General features: G+C 40.9%; 1 protein-coding gene and 1 non-coding gene across 10 annotated transcripts in view; both read right to left on the minus strand.

The window, feature by feature from the left end:
* The window catches only part of AFF3 (AF4/FMR2 family member 3), a 582,175-nt gene that overhangs the window by 190,597 nt on the left and 374,598 nt on the right, over positions 1-16,980 (minus strand). For all 9 annotated transcript variants that reach the window (XM_044925651.2, XM_044925654.2, XM_044925653.2 and 6 more), the window contains 2 exons: positions 14,221-14,257; positions 746-797 (listed from right to left, as the gene is read on the minus strand). In XM_044925651.2, coding sequence (XP_044781586.1) covers positions 746-797; positions 14,221-14,257 — 89 coding nt within the window. The remainder of the gene's footprint in view (positions 1-745; positions 798-14,220; positions 14,258-16,980) is intronic.
* Positions 5,666-5,737, minus strand: TRNAC-ACA. Its single transcript has one exon. It is a non-coding gene; the product is annotated as a tRNA-Cys (tRNA).

Consider the following 16,980-nt stretch of genomic DNA (forward strand, 5'->3'; position numbering starts at 1 on the left):
AAAAGAAATCACATTTAACTCCTCAGAAATGATAAAAATAATTATTTTTAAGAAAAAAAACCTGTTATTAATTCCTATTCAGCCAAAATAATTTGTTAGCTCGTGAGTTATGTAAACTTTGGCACATAAACTTGGCATCAAATTAACCATCCAAACGTTTTTTCGATTGCTTGGGTATTGAGAGGAGAAAGACGAAATGTGGAATGAAGAACAGGTTTAAAAAGAGCCCTTTCTTATCTCTTTACAACTGCGTTTGTAAAGTCAAAAACATGAATAATCCCTTCATGGTCCAGAGAGGTCTATAACTGTATATTTCACATAATTCAGAGGTGAGCTGCAAAGGGCAGGCTTTAAAATGACACTGGTACTTCCCAGGTGTGTAGGACAGACGATCTCCCAGTATGTGAGAAACGTTCTCCAATTATTTATGACAGTGATAGACGTTGCTGAGCAAGTTGCAAAAGCTCTCCTCCCTTCCTCCGCCCCATAATACCATCAAATCTCATTACATCTATCTGTACATGATAAAGAGGAGCCTTGTGTTTTCAAGATTACTCTTACTGGGCTAAAGCATTAGAAAGACCTCAAATGCAACTGCATGCAAAAGCATTTAAGCAGACATTATCATGAGAAAGAGAACCACAGACTTCCTTCCATTATTATTATTACTATAACAAGATATTTGCGCTATTTTGTATTATAAGCGTATTAAAGAACTCGGGATAGAAACAGGAAAGAGACTTACGATGTATTCGATGTGCCATTGTCTGGACTCTCTGGCTCGGCATCACCTTTCTCTTAAAAAAGGAAGCAGAAAAAAAAAAAAAAAATACCAACATGTGAGTGTTACAGCCTTTAAGATTTAAGAGAGATTCAATATTAACAATCATTCAAAATGTGCAGCAGGAGGCTTTTAAAACATCTTTTTATTGTCCAAGAACTGGATTTGCAAAATAGTTTCTTCTCTGTAATACAATTGCCCGGGCACGGATCTATGAATAGGTTCGAAGGAGCTGTTTGCAAACAACCAGAGGCTCAGAGTGGAGACCCTGCCAAAAGATAAATATCTTACAGATGGAACCTGTTTTCTTCCCCTTCATTTTACAGAAAATTTAAGGAAATAAACCCCATTAGCGTTCTAGATGCAAGGCACTTTGATACTTTCTGCCATGTGTATCCTCAGTCACTTCAGTTGTGTCCGACTCTTCGTGACCCTGTGGTTTCTCTGTGCATGGGATTCTCCAGGCAAGAATACTGGAGCGGGTTGCCATGCCCTCCTCTGGGGGATCTTCCTAAACCAGGGATTGAACCTGAGTCTCTTGTGTCTCCTGCATAGGCAGGCGGGTCCTTTACCACCAGTACCACGTGGGTTGGGGGTGTCTAGCTTGTGTTTAGCCCTAACACAAGCTAAACCAGGTGGGCAGCATCAGGGCTTGGACAAGAGGATTGTACACAACACTGAGGCTGCACCCCACCTTACAAGATCCCCAAGAATGACACTCCACAGAGAGCCCTGGCAGCAGATTCTGGGGTCACCCTGTTAATGCAGAATAAGATGCAAATCAGAAATCCTTCCTGACCATCTGAGAGGCTAGTTAAGCAACATTTCTGCCGTATGTGGTCAAGGATTGGATGGGTCCATTTTTCGGAGTTTTAAAGGGCAAATTCCTCTCACAGTAGATATAATTCTTAGATCCTCAACCACTGATGGTTTGAAACTATACATCCTCATATTACAAGGTACTTCTTTTTATTTCCTTGAGGCTAGGAGATAGAAGGGCTTCCCAGGTGGCTCAGTGGTGAAGAATCCATCTGCTAAGCAGGAGACATGGATTCGATACCAGATTCCCTGGAGCAGAAAATGGCAACCCACTCCAGTATTCTTGCCTGGTAAATTTCACAGACAGAGGAACCTGGTGGGCTATAGTCCGTGGGGTCACAGAGTTGGACACAACTGAGCGACTAAACAACAACAGAGGAGACAGAAGGGTCACGACTGCCACTCTGAGTTAGCTCTGGCTATTGGGGTCGCACAGAGTCAGATATGACTGAAGTGACTTAGCATAGCATAGCATAGCATGCTGGGTATGCATTGCTAATAGTTTAACAAACCCCAGAGAAGATTATGAGTTGCAAGAGATGGGACTGAAGGTGGCAACTTGCTTTAGTTTGCTATTTCAAGTCAGGCCTGGAGACCTTGTAGAATCCCTCAGTCTATCATTAAGGGCCTCAGGTTTATGTCCTGTACCAAGCCCCTTTTTGACACCTAGGCTCAGGAATGACCTCCTAAATCACATGATGAACACACTGCAAAGATGCTGTCCATGCTGAACTCAAAAGTAAACTTCTTTTTTCCTTATAGGAAATGAAACGGTTGTGAGAGAAAGAAGACCATTCTATATGGCCCACACATCTATCTCAGATGTGACTGAGCTAATGAGTGCCCACATAGTGCTTGGAGTGCCCATGAAGGGCAGCCGCCTTGTAAAAAAGTCACAACACCTGTTTTAACTGCCTCAGCAGCAAACCCTGATCAGACAGAGCCCCCAAACATAGGAAATCACAGTGAAGTAAAAGTAGAGACAGCAAATTAATAAACTTTGAAGCTCATATTTCCATATCATATTTTGTCTTCCAGGCCAGACCTGTTGTGAACTCATTGAGAGACAGGCAAGACCTTGTCAGCTACTTTCATGCTAGAAAATAACCTAATTTAGTAGTTTCCAGAATTACTTTCCAATAAGTAACCACAATTCCTGCCAGAATCCCCAAATACAGAGTTACAATAGCTGCATTACCTAAGACAGGTAAAGACAACTAGCTGCTGTTCTTGTTCAGTTGTGTCTGACTTTTTGTGACCCCCATAGACTGTAGCCTGCCAGACTCCTCTGTCCTTACCAAGATTGCTGGGTGAAACATCAACAACCTCAGATATGCAGATGATGCCAGTTTAATGACAGAAAGTGAAGAGGAACTAAAGATCCTCTGGATGAGGATAAAAGAGGAGAGTGAAAAAGCTGGCTTAAAACTCAACGTGAAAAAGACAACTAGATGGAGGTTTAATTTTTCTTAAATACAGTGACTTTCCCCCCTTTCTTTGAAGAGACCGGTTATGTTTCCTGGTCTGCAGCCACCAGAAGTCACCCCACATCTCATCATCATCAGGAACGTAAACAGCAGGCAACAGTAAACATTTCTGAACAACTTATGTCAAAAAAAAAAAAAAAATCAACACGCTATATAAAGACATTATTTGGATGCTTGAATAAACATGTTTTACCTTGATCAACAATGCTGCCAGATAACTCGCGGGCTGGGGGACAGAGGCCTTACTGCACCTGGGGTCTGGGGGCTGTGGGGATTGGGGGCCGGATCAGCGCAGGCGAAAGCTGCAGCTGACTACCTCTGCTCTTAGCAGCACTTATGTTGTGGCAACGGGGAAAACAGAACAGTTTCTGGCAAACAGGAAGGATGCAACAGGGCCAAATGAGGCATTTGTGAACAGTCTGGGAGTGAATGCTCTCAGCTGATCATGAATTAACCTTTCTGGGGGAAAAGTAAGCTCAGGATAAGGTCAGGAATTAAAACTATGTCTGTTCATCAGAAAAAACGAAACAAAATTCTCCCCCAATATCTGGAAATTTTAGGTGATGCAATTTCTGAAGTTAACTTGAAATGTCTAAGTGTACAAGCCAGGAAGAATCATAGGCTCTTTATCAGGACCCAAGGGAAAAATGATGAATGTAAGCCAGAAAAAGTGCTCAGGAAGAGACTTTTCAGTTGGGTGCTCAGGAGATGTTTCCTTGCTACCACCAAACAGGACTACTGGGGGTTGTTCTGACTATTTCAGCTGATTTCACAATAGATTCCAAATTGCTGTCCTTTGGAAGGGACCTGAATCGATCTTTTGAAGACACTGGGCATAAGAGACGGACTCAGGTGCACCATGGTCATCTTGATGAGGAAATATAATTACAGATAGGCAGAGAGAAAAATGAGCCATAGAAAGAAAAATTATATACACACACACGTATGTGTATATATATTTATACTCACACATGTAAATAGATATGTACACGTATATCTATATTATTTGTTTTTTCTTTTTTAATTTCTTTTAAACTTTTTATTTTATGTTGGAGTATAGTTGACTCATTGGAAAAGACTCTGATGCTGGGAGGGATTGGGGGCAGGAGGAGAAGGGGACGACAGAGGATGAGATGGCTGGATGGCATTACTGACTCGATGGACGTGAGTCTGAGTGAACTCCGGGAGTTGGTGATGGACAGGGAGGCCTGGTGTGCTGCGATTCACGGGGTCGCAAAGAGTCGGACACGTCTGAGCGACTGAACTAAACTGAACCGATAGTTGATTAACAATGTTGTGTTAGTTTCAGGTGTATAGCAAAGTGATTCAATTATACAGATACATGTATCTGAAGCTGAAACTCTGGCCACCTGATGCGAAGAGCTGACTCATTGGAAAAGCCCTGGATGCGGGGAAAGATTGAGGGCAGGAGGAGAAGTGAGTGATAGAGGATGAGATGGTCGGATGGTATCACCAACTCAACAGACATGAGTTTGAGCAAACTATGGGAGACAGTGAAGGACAGGGAAGCCTGGCATGCTGCAGTCCATGGCAAGGCAAAGAGTTGAACATGACTTAGTGAGTGAACAAAAGCATTCTTTCTAAGATTCTTTTCCTGTTTAGGTTGTTACATAATGTTGAGTATAGAGCTCCCTGTGCTATATACTAGGCTCTTGCTGGTGATCCGTTTTAAATATAGCAATGTGTCCATGTTAATCTACATGTGTTCTTTCAGCTTGACGCTCCGAGCCTTCCACAGGACCAAGCACATACTACACACTCAGTATATGTCTGCTCTCTGATGACCTTTCATTACTGCAGAATCCCACGCGATAGTGGGAAAGAGGAGAATGGTGTATGAGCACGTTCCACTGAGATGGATACAGAATCTGACGTATGAAAGTTCCGAGGCTCCAACAGGCCACTTAAAAAGTTACAGTAGCTACATGTTCAGAGAAGGCAATGGCACCCCACTCCAGTACTTTTGCCTAGAAAATCCCATGGACGGAGGAGCCTGGTAGGCTGCAGTCCATGGGGTCGCTAGAGTCGGACACGACTGAGCGACTTCACTTTCACTTTTCACTTTCACGCATTGGAGAAGGAAATGGCAACCCACTCCAGTGTTCTTGCCTGGAGAATCCCAGGGACGGGGGAGCCTAGTGGGCTGCCGTCTATGGTGTCGCACAGAGTCAGACACGACTGAAGCGACTTAGCAGCAGCAGCAGCAGCAGCAGATACATGGTTAATCCAATAAATGTACCAAGGGCTTATATGGTGTGTACTCTGTCTGGAAAGATGCTATGTTATGCTAAGTCACTTCAGTCGTGTCCGACTCTGTGTGACCCCATAGACAGCAGCCCAGCAGGCTCCCCCGTCCCTGGGATTCTCCAGGCAAGAACACTGGAGTGGGTTGCCATTTCCTTTTCCAGTGCATGAAAGTGAAAAGTGAAAGTGAAGTCGCTCAGTCATGTCGGACTCTTAGCGACCCCATGGACTGCAGCCTACCAGGCTCCTCCGTCCATGGGATTTTCCAGGCAATAGTCCTGGAGTGGATTGCCATTTCCTTCTCCAGGGGATCTTCCCAACCCGGGGATCGAACCCGGGTCTCCTGCATTGTAGACAGATGCTTTACCATCTGAGCCACCAGGGAAGTCTTTAATGTCTAGTGGGTATTTTAACTATAAATAAATTTAATCCTCTATTTTTTGATTAATCAACTTCTGACAGTACCTTTTCTTTTATACTATGTGAAGTGAAGAAGCCCCCCATTTATACTTCCCTCCTGCTCTCCCTTCCCTCCATCAATCCTACTCTGCACAGCTATATCTTTCTTCCTGCATAGCCGAGATTTAAAATATTTATACTCTGTTCAGTAATTATTGAGTCATCTCATTAATATTAATTTAATTAATAATTTAATTTTGGGAAGTACCTATAGGCCAATGAGAAAAATTATATATGAATAATGGAATTTACAATATTGTAACAATATAAATATAATCTCTAAGAAACAGTAGAAAGACTGGACCTGTGTAGAGGGACTGCCACTAAACTTGAATGAAGACAAGGGCTCCCAGCATTTACGTCAAATGGATTCTCATTCTTATATCTCACTGTGGCATAGATTAATCTGTCTCAGACAAAGGCTATGCTTTTCCTAAAAAGAAGTTCAATAAAGCATGCATGTAATGTGTGTAAAAATGTATGTGTGTGTATATACATAGGCTTCCTGGGTGGTGCTAGCGGTAAAGAACAAACCTTCCCATGCAGGAGACACAAGAGACAGATCCCTGGGTCAGGAAGATGCCCTGGATGAGGGCATGGCAACCCACTCCTGCACTCTTGCCTGGGAAATCCCATGGACAAAGGAACCTGGTGGGCTACAGTCCATGGAGTTGCAAAGAGTCGGACACAACTGAAGCGACTGAACACACACACACACACACACACACACACAGTTTTTAAAAAGCAAATTAGGTTAATTGTGAAAACACCTTGCAAGCCCAGAAATGGGACACTGACAAATAAATAACCCAGAATCCTCTTAGGCCTGCATCCTATTGAGTTCCAGTTAGCAAGTAATGGAATCTTGTGTTAATCTTCCAACTTATCTTGATAGTTTTGGCTGCCCTGTATTTATTTGTAAACAAAATAGTCTTCAGTTTTTCCTGATTTTAAATTTCACATCAATGGACTCGTACGGTATGCATTCTTCTGGAACTTACTTCTGTCATTCAGTAGTATGGTTTTTAGATTCAGCCAACATGATGCACCTAGTTTTGGTTCATTCATCCTCACTGCTGTGCAGCATCCCCTTATTTAGTTCAGTTCAGTCGCTCAGTCATGTCTGACTCTTTGCGACCCCATGGACTGCATGCAGCACGCCAGGCTTCCCTGTCCATTACCAACTCCTGGAGCTTACTCAAACTCATGTCCATCGAGCTGGTGATGCCATCCAACCATCTCATCCTCTGTTTTCCCCTTCTCCTCCTGCCTTCAATCTTTCCCAGCATCAGGGTCTTTTCCAGTGAGTCAGTTCTTCGCATCAGGTGGCCAAAATATTGGAGTTTCAACTTCAGCACCAGTCCTTCCAATGAATATTTGGGACATCCTTTAGGATGTACTGGTTGGATCTCCTTGCAGTCCAAGGGACTCTCAAGAGTCTTCTCCAACACCACAGTTCAAAAGCATCAATAAAAACCTGCTATTTTCCTTTATTTGACACTTTCTTTTGGTGTTTTACTTAAGAAATACATCAGAAAGATGTTCTCTATACCCTTTTGAAAGTGTATAATTTTACTTGTCACATTTAGGTCTTTTACAAATACCTGGAATAGTTTCTGTATATGATGTGAGGTAGGAGTTAACTTCCTTTTTCTCCCTGTAGATTACCAGTTATTTTGGCACTATCTATTAAGAAGCCATTCTTTCTCCATTGATCTATATTGTTAGCTCTGACATGAATCTAGTTTTCATATATCTGTGGGTCTGTTTCCTCTATACCGTTTCACCGCTCAATTTGCCTAGTATTATCTTCATTACTTAGTTTTGTTGTTGTTCAGTTGCTAAGTCACGTCCTACTCTTTGCAACCCCATGGACTGCAGCACGCCAGGCCTCCCTGTCCCTTACCATCTTATTACTTAGCTAAAATATTCATTCATTCATTCATAATATTGGTAACACAAGCCTTCAGCCTCACTCTTCTTCAAGAGTATGAGCTATGTATTTTTGGTCCTTTGTAATATCAAATAAATGTAAGAATCAACTTTGTCAGTTTCCACATACAGAAAAACGAAGTTATAATTTCATTGTCTCCTGGTTCCCACAGCTGCTGTCAAAAGTCAACTGGAAGTTTAACTGTTGCTTCCTTATTAAATGGTATTTTAAGAATTTTTCTTTATGTATGTGGTTTTCAGTTTAACTATTATGTGCCTAGTGTGGACTTATTTTTCTTTATCCTGCTTAATATTCATTGGATTTCTTGAATCTGCAAGGTAGAGTCTTTGAATTGTGGAAAAATTTCAGCCATCATCTCCTTTAACATTCCCTCTCCTTCCTTATCTTTTTCTGGAATTCTAGTTAAATATATGTTAGACCTTCTTGCTTTATATCCCAGGTTTTTAAACTTCCTTTCTCAATTGCATTCTAGGTAATTTCTTAAGTTCATTTTCCTGCTTCATTACTTTTTCTTCACCTATATCTAAACTACAGTTAAACCTAACCAAAGAAATTTTAATTTCTGTAGAGGTTCTGATTAGTATACTTTTAAATACCATATTTTCAATTTTCTCATTTTTGAAAATTAACGTGAACATTCTTATTTTATGTTCTGAGCTCGGTAATTCCAGTATCTGAAGTCCTTGGAGGTCTCTTTAATTCTTGGCTATGTGTTGCTTTTCTTTGCTTTTGTTCAAGGTCTCTTGTTTTATTGTATGTAAATATTTTTGATAATAAGTGCTCATTTCCCTAGGGATTCTCATTCTATTATTATTTGTTCTTCTCTATTTTCTTTGTTTTCTTTTTGTGGTATATTCTACATAGCCAGATTTGATCTTTCTGTAATGGCTAATCTTTATGTGCCTTAATTTCCTTTCATATTTTTCATCTCTTTTGCTTTATATTCAGAAAAAAAATGTTTTCAACCTTATATTCTAGACTTCAGCTATTATCCATCATTTCTATTAAATTTAAAAGTTTTGTCAACTTTATCTTTGATTCTCAAGCACTCATTTGTTCTATAACTGCTTCTTTTTCATACCAATCTGTTCTTTTTATTTGATGCAAATAATTTCAATTGCTTCTAAAGACTGCAGTCACATTTGAAATTTTTTTCTTCTGTTTGTTGAATTAAGTAGATTTCCTCTGGGTCAGTGTTTTTCTTTGTTGCTCATGGTTATGTATTCACCTTTTTGAATGTGAATTCAAACTGGTTAAAAAGGTACTGGTGTGGATTTTCTGTATTAGTATATTGATCCATCTTGCTAACATATGTTTCCCTTGTAGGGAGGGGCTGATTTACAGCTTTTTCTAAGTGGACAGAGTATGTTAATTAAGAGTTCAGGAGAGAAGAACTCTCAAGACAAGCTGGGAATCCTGACTGTCTTCTGAACCCCCAGCAAAAATAGGAAGTAGTTTATTCTGGGTGTACAGCATTTTGGTTTATTTCTCTCTTGAGAAAAGCTGATTTTTCTTCCACCAACCTTAGATGTTGGAGAAGACTCTTGAGAGTCCCTTGGACTGCAAGGAGATCATACCAGTCAATCCTAAAGGAAATCAGTCCCGAATATTCACTGGAAAAACTGATTCTGAAGCTGAAACTCCAATCCTTTGGCCACCTGATGTGAAGAACTGACTCATTTGAAAAGATCCTGATGCTGGGAAAGATTGAAGGCAGGAGGAGAAGGGGATGACAGAGGATCAGATGGTTGGATGGCATCAGTGACCTGATGGACATGAGTTTGAGCAAGCTCCAGGAGTTGGTGATGGACAGGGAAGCCTGGCGTGCTGCAGTCCACGGGGTCCAAAGAGTCAGACACAACTGAGCGACTGAACTGAACCATAGATGTCTATTTTTAAGGTTTGGTATTATCTCAGAATCTACTCTGCTTCTCTCTTAGATGCATGTATGTGCCTGTGCTTAGTCACTCAGTCGTGACCAACTTTTTGTGACCCTACGGACTGTAGCCTGCCAGACTACTCTGTCCATGGGATTCTCCGGGCAAGAATACTGGGGTGGCTTGCATTGCCCTCCTCCAGGGGATCTTCCTAATCCAGGGATTGAACCCAGGTCTCCTGCATTGCAGGCGGATTCTTTACTGTCTGAGCAGGCAGATTCTTTATTGTCTGAGCCACCAGGGAAGCCCAAGAATCCCTTCTCTAGGGGATCTTCCTGACCCAGGAATTGAACCAGGGTCTCCTGCATTGCAGGCAGATTCTTTACTAGCTAAGCTACCAGGAAAGTCCCTCTCTCTTAGGTATCAGCTCCCAACTAGAAGTTCTAGGTAACTTAATTTTCTTGGCAAATGTTACTTTTTTTTTTTTTTTTGGTACTTTGGTTTCTGGGGGAGGAAAACCAGACTGAAAGCTCCGTATGAAAACCTGCCAAGATGGGAGTGGAGGAGTAAAGGGTGAAAGAACAGCCATGTTCCCATCACTGTCTATAGTCCACACCTCTTCTCTGTTGGGGTTGAGAGGGAACTGGATCTCTCCTGGAGTGAGCTCTGAAGGACATTCCCACCACCATGGCTTGTTCCTGTTTGTTTCATTATTTTCTTTTTTCTGAGCCATCACCTTCCCTGCCCAGGATTATCTAACAGCACAGTCCCATCCACTCTCCATTTTCCAGAAACCTAGCTGAATTTCTGGTTTGTTAATGAAATCCTTTCCTGTTTTCAGGGCTATTATGTATTTCCTTCCTTCACTGCCTCTTTTGGTTATTTTAATGCAGATTCAGAAGGGAGGGAAAGAAGCGCTTATGCTCAGTCTGACACATGAACGGGACATTCTCACATCTTTAAGAAACTATAAACATGCATCACTTATTTTAATGTTTAAGTTTCTCAATACTTAATAAGCTGCCATTTTATAATATGAAATTAAGTGGTAATCAGCAAGCTTGCTAAAGCAGCTCTCTTTTAAAAGATTTGGATTAAAAAATAATTTTGTTTAATTTATACACTCTTTTCTCTTAGTATCTACATAACCGTTTTCTAATTTCAAAAATAAAAAAGCACTGACCTAGAGTGGGGAAGATCAGTCCATCAAGATACAAACTGTTCCTCCGAAATTCAGTGTTTTCCTATTTTCTACATACTTAGTGGAGTCATGATTCCCCAAACTGTAATTATTTCAAACCAAAGGCAAGAAACAGCACAGGAAATGCTGGTAGGACCCGCTCTGTAAAGTTTCCAGTGTGCTATAATCCACAGAGGACACTCTGATTTTTATTTTTTTCCATTATGATTTCTTACAGGATTTTGAATATAGTTCCCTGTGCTATACAGTAGGATCTTGTTGTTTGTCTATTTTATATACATGATTGTATCTGCTAACCCCAAACTCCTAATTTGTTTCCCCCACTTTCCCCTTTGGTAACCATACGTTTGTTTTCTGTCTCTGTAACTGTGGTTCTGTTTTGTAAATAGGTTCATTTGTGTCATAGTTTATATTCTAGCCATAAGTGATACCATGATATTTCTCCTCTGTCTGACTTATGTCACTTAGCATGATAATCCCTAGGTTCACCCATGGTGCTGCAAATGGCATTATTTCATTCTGTTAGGTAGTTAGAACAGGGAAAAGGAGTCCAGAATGGCGGTGGCTAAAAGATAAGGAGGAGAAAAGCCCGCGAAATTAGAACAAAGGAAGGTCCAAGGACCGGAGTGAGGACCTCAGGTAAAACAAACAACACTCCTGGCTGGCCCAATTTACATAGGACAGGCCCAGGAAAAAAAAAAAAAAAACATATAAAAAAAGGAGCCAAAGCTAGCTCTCTCTCTCTCTCCCTCTCTCTCTCTCCTGCGCGCTGGGGCGCTCGTCTCTTCACGTCTTTGGTTCTACGTGCCCTCACGCTTTGAAGATGGATTTTCCTGCTATCTTCTAAATAAAATAGAGCTGTAACACTGATTTGTCTAAGAGCTATAACACGGTCCATTTGAGACCTGAGAGCTGTGACATGCTGAGGGGGCTTTAATGTCCGTCACTCCAAATCTTTGCTGTGACGAGACAAAGAACCGAGAAGCATACGCTCGCCTGACAATTTTTTTTTTTTTTTGCTGCATAGCATTCCATTTTGGGTGTGTGTGTATGCACACACTTGTATACACAAACATACCACATCACTGATTTTTAAATAATAATATTATCTTTTTTTTTTTTTTAATGGGGGAAGCTTTATTTGGAAAAAAAAAAAAAAACAAAACCCTTACCCCTAAAAAAGAGAAAGTCAATGACAAAAATACTTAGATGATGAATTGCCAGAATGTGGTTTATGCCATATCATGCAGGTGCCACTCACGATTCCAAAGAAGGTAGGCGTGCTTACATAATCTCAATGGTTATGCTGTGCCAAAAAAAATAGGGCAGATGCAAACAAGAATCTTGGACAGGAATTTAATCTCACACGGAAGGGATGAGAGCAACCTTTTTGGGGTCAAGGTTATGGGAGGGAAAGCCTACTGTCTTTGGGACAGAGATCCTTGAATTCAAATCCTGTCGCTTTTTTTAAGCCATGTGACCATGGTCTAGGTATTAACTGCAGAATCTCATTTTCATCCTGTGCAGAATGGGGCTGCAATGCCTACTTCATACAGCTACTGTTAGGATTAAACAAAAGAGCAGACATAAAGAAGAGACTGAACACAGAAGGGACTGAACAGCTATTTCCTTTGTTCTTCTTTATGTCAAAGACTCCAAGCTGAGAGGAAGTACATTTATTCTATTCTATCTATTATCTCCTCCCTTTACCCTGAACTGTTTAAGTTGAAATGGAAAGAAATGGTGAGGAAAGCAAAGGCAATTCTTCTGTATGCTCTCGTCTTTGGCATATGATGCCGATGCCTGCATACCTCATGAACTTAACCATGCATCTCCTGATTCCTTTCCTTATTATTACATTTATTAATTTCTATAGATTTCAAGTCCCTTGGAAATTTCACCTCTTCCCTGGTGCTTGTGCTCACAGCACATTCCAACAGAAGGTGGGATAATAAATGAGATTGCCTATGCACCATTACGCCATCATCCCCCTCCCCTGATCTTCCTCTAGCTGTGCACTAAGTCTAGGGCTTTCTCCTGCATTTGTCCCGATGTCTTTTCTCCATAATCTTTCTGCTCTCACAGATGCTCAGTGGGTGAGCCCCAGGCACATCTACTGGCTCAGAGTGATTTTCACGTTCAAACATAGCCTTGAAATTTGCAAGCAATGCTCTTTAGCCAACTGGATGGTCAAGAGACTAACAAAGCCCAGTCTCTGTGGGTGTGATTACACGACATGGATGGGGTGGCTTATGCATTTTTAATGCTCAGGGAAACATTAATACCAATTAGCACTGCTGAAGAAGAGAATTAAAACAATACTTCATGGAATGATATTCTGTTTGATGATGAAGCTCCAGTGTTTTATTAGACACTGGGTTCAACAACGAAATTCCTTCTAGGATACTTTAGTCTGTTTCTCCCCAGAAGAGGGCATGGTTTCTTCATGGATTCAAAGAACACTTATCATGAGATCTTCTGATTGTTCTTTGCCCACCTATTTTCTTTTAATTTAGGTAACTCATTGTGTGTGTGTAGTAGTCAGTCATGTCCGACTCTTTGTGACCCTCCATGGACTGTAGCCCGCCAGGCTCTTCTGTCCGTGGAATTCTCCAGGCAAGAATACTGGAGTGGGTTGCCATTTCCTTCTCATTCAGTTCAGTTCAGTTCAGTCACTCAATCGTGTCCGACTCTTTGTGAACCCATGAATCGCAGCACGCCAGGCCTCCCTGTCCATCACCAACTCCCGGAGTTCACTCAAACTCACGTCCATCGAGTCGGTGATGCCATCCAGCCATCTCATCCTCTGCCGTCCCCTTCTCCTCCTGCCCATTAGATGCCTTTAAAAATATTTTCCCCTCATACACACCAGAGGCCAACTGTTAGAAAGGATGGTATTCCTTCCTCCTAGGGCTACTTTGAAATTCACCATTTTATATTTTGGTCCCAAGTAAAAAGTGTTAGTTGCTCAGTCGTGCCAGACTCTTTGCGACCCCATGGGCTGTAGCCCACCAGGCTCCTCTGTCCATGGAATTCTGCAGGCAAGAATACTGGAGTGGGTTGCCATTCCCTTCTCCAAGGGATCCTCCTGACCCAGGGATCGAACCCAGGTCTCTTGTATTGCAGGCAGCTTCTTTACCATCTGAGCCACCAGGGAAGTCTTTATTTTGTCCCTACTTCCCTTGAATAAAGATAGAACATCCAAGGTCACGATGTACCTTATCCATGTGGGCAGCGCATTAACAAATGGCCCTCATATTCCCCACTTGATTTTGTCTTAGTGAAGTTCTTTTAAACCTATTGTATATTGCATGCATCCCCACTCTTCACCCACTCCCACCCCCACATATGAAGCTACAGAAAGAAGCATTTCTTACTTGGATTATTGTGTCCAGAGGAGGCAAGCTGAGAGTCCTAAAATGAAACAAGAGTTATCAATTAATTTTCTTATTTTTTCGTTAGACTTTATTCTTCATTTCACTAACATTTTAATATTGTCATGTATTGAAACAATACTATTTAGTTTATATGAGATTACAAAAATTACATGATAAAATTATTTTCACATCTTTATTCTTACAGTTTCAATGTGGCTACTATGAAATAAAAAATTATATGTGTTTATATTATATATCTGTTGGACAGCACTGCTTTTGAGGAATAACAGAACACTGGATATCTAATGGAAAAAAATAACCCTGACCTTTATATGAATTAATCTTAAAATCACTCTAATTAAATCATAGATCCAAGCATAAATACCCAAACTATAAGAGGTCTAGAAAAGTAACCTTTTTATTTTGATTTTCAAAATGAGATATATTATTGGTCGTTCAGAACCTAATCACTGATCATAATCTCTACCAGCTACCATAACAAGAAACATTTATGTGTTCCTTAAGCAGTTCTGGTATACAGCTCACAATCACTTCTTTGTTGTATTGTGGACTTCTTGTTTTGTTCACTGAAGTGAAATTCCTGTAACATAAAATTCCTATAACATAAAATGAACCACTTTAAACTGAACAGTTCAGTGGTATTTCATACAGTCACCATGTACTAAACCACCACCTCTAATTGCAAACCATTTCTATCATTGCAAAGTCAAATTCCTTACCCACTCACCACTTTCCCCATTTCCCCCTCTCCTCAGTACCTGGTGACCACCAGTCTACATCCTGTCTTTATAACTTCTATTCTGGGTATTTCATATTAATATAATGATACAATATGTCACCTTTTTTGTTTGGCTTCTTTCATTTAGCATAATGTTTCAGAGGTGCACCCATATCATAGCATATGTGAATGTCTCATTCCTTTTTATGGCTGAATAATACTCCATTATATATGTATACACACACACACACACCAATTTGTTTACCCATTCATCTGTTAATGGACATGTGGGCTGCTCCCACCTTTTGACTACTGTGAGTAGTGTTGCTATGAATATATATGTGCATGTGCTTGTTGAACCCTTTTTCAATTCTTTGAGTGTACATCTAGGAGTAGAGTTGCAGATCAGATCAGATCAGATCAGTCGCTCAGTCGTGTCCAACTCTTTGCGACCCCATGAATCGCAGCACGCCAGGCCTCCCTGTCCATCACCAACTCCCGGAGTTCACTCAGACTCACGTCCATCCAGTCAGTGATGCCATCCAGTCATCTCATCCTCTGTCGTCCCCTTCTCCTCCTGCCCCCAGTCCCTCCCAGCATCAGGGTCTTTTCCAATGAATCAACTCTTCGCATGAGGTGGCCAAAGTACTGGAGTTTCAGCTTTAGCATCATTCCTTCCAAAGGAATCCCAGGGCTGATCTCCTTCAGAATGGACTGGTTGGATCTCCTTGCAGTCCAAGGGACTCTCAAGAGTCTTTTCCAACACCGCACTTCAAAAGCATCAATTCTTTGGTGCTCAGCCTTCTTCACAGTCCAACTCTCACATCCATACATGACCACAGGAAAAACCATAGCCTTGACTAGACGAACCTTTGTTGGCAAAGTAATGTCTCTGCTTTTGAATATGCTATCTAGGTTGGTCATAACTTTCCTTCCAAGGAGTAAGCGTCTTTTAATTTCACGGCTGCAGTCACCATCTGTAGTGATTTTGGAGCCCAGAAAAATAAAGTCTGACACTGTGTCCACTGTTTCCCCATCTATTTCCCATGAAGCGGTGGGACCGGCTGCCATGATCTTTGTTTTCTGAATGTTGAGCTTTAAGCCCACTTTTTCACTCTCCACTTTCACTTTCATCAAGAGGCTTTTGAGTTCCTCTTCACTTTCTGCCATAAGGGTGGTGTCATCTGCATATCTGAGGTTATTGATATTTCTCCCGGCAATCTTGATTCCAGCTTGTGTTTCTTCCAGTCCAGCGTTTCTCATGATGTACTCTGCATATAAGTTAAATAAGCAGGGTGACAATATACAGCCTTGACGAACTCCTTTTCCTATTTGGAACCAGTCTGTTGTTCCATGTCCAGTTCTAACTTGCTTCCTGACCTGCATACAAATTTCTCAAGAGGCAGATCAGGGTCATATGCTAATTCTACATTAAACTTTCTGAGCAACCACCAGACTTTTCCACAGTGGCTGAAACGTTTTGAATTTCTACCAGCAATGTATGAGAGTTTCAATTTCTCCACATCCTCACCAAAGCTTGCTATTTTCTTTTAATTAAAAAAAAAATTATTATAGGCATTTAAGTGGGTGTGTAGTAGTTTCTCATTGCGGTTTGACTTGCATTTCCCTAATGACTATGATGTTGAACATCTTTTCATATGTTTTTTGGCCATTTGTATACTTTTTTGGAGAAATGTGTATTCAGATACTTTGTCCATTTTCTTGTTTTCAATAGTATCAAAATTATCTTTATTTTTTTCATTGAAGTATAGTTGATTTACAATATTGTATTAGTTTCTGGTGCACAGCAAAATGATTCAGTTATACACACACACACACACACACACACATACACATACACACATATTCTTTTTTATATTACATTGTCCGTTTTTCAATCGGGTTGTTTGCCTTTTGGTTGTTGAGTTAAAAGAGTATTTCGTACATTCTGGATACCAGACTTTTATTAGGTAAGTGATACGCTGAAAGTGGAGAGTGAAAAAGTGGGCTTAAAGCTCAAC

This window comes from Bubalus bubalis, chromosome 12 (genome assembly GCF_019923935.1).
Source record: "Bubalus bubalis isolate 160015118507 breed Murrah chromosome 12, NDDB_SH_1, whole genome shotgun sequence".
Lineage (NCBI taxonomy): Eukaryota > Metazoa > Chordata > Mammalia > Artiodactyla > Bovidae > Bubalus > Bubalus bubalis.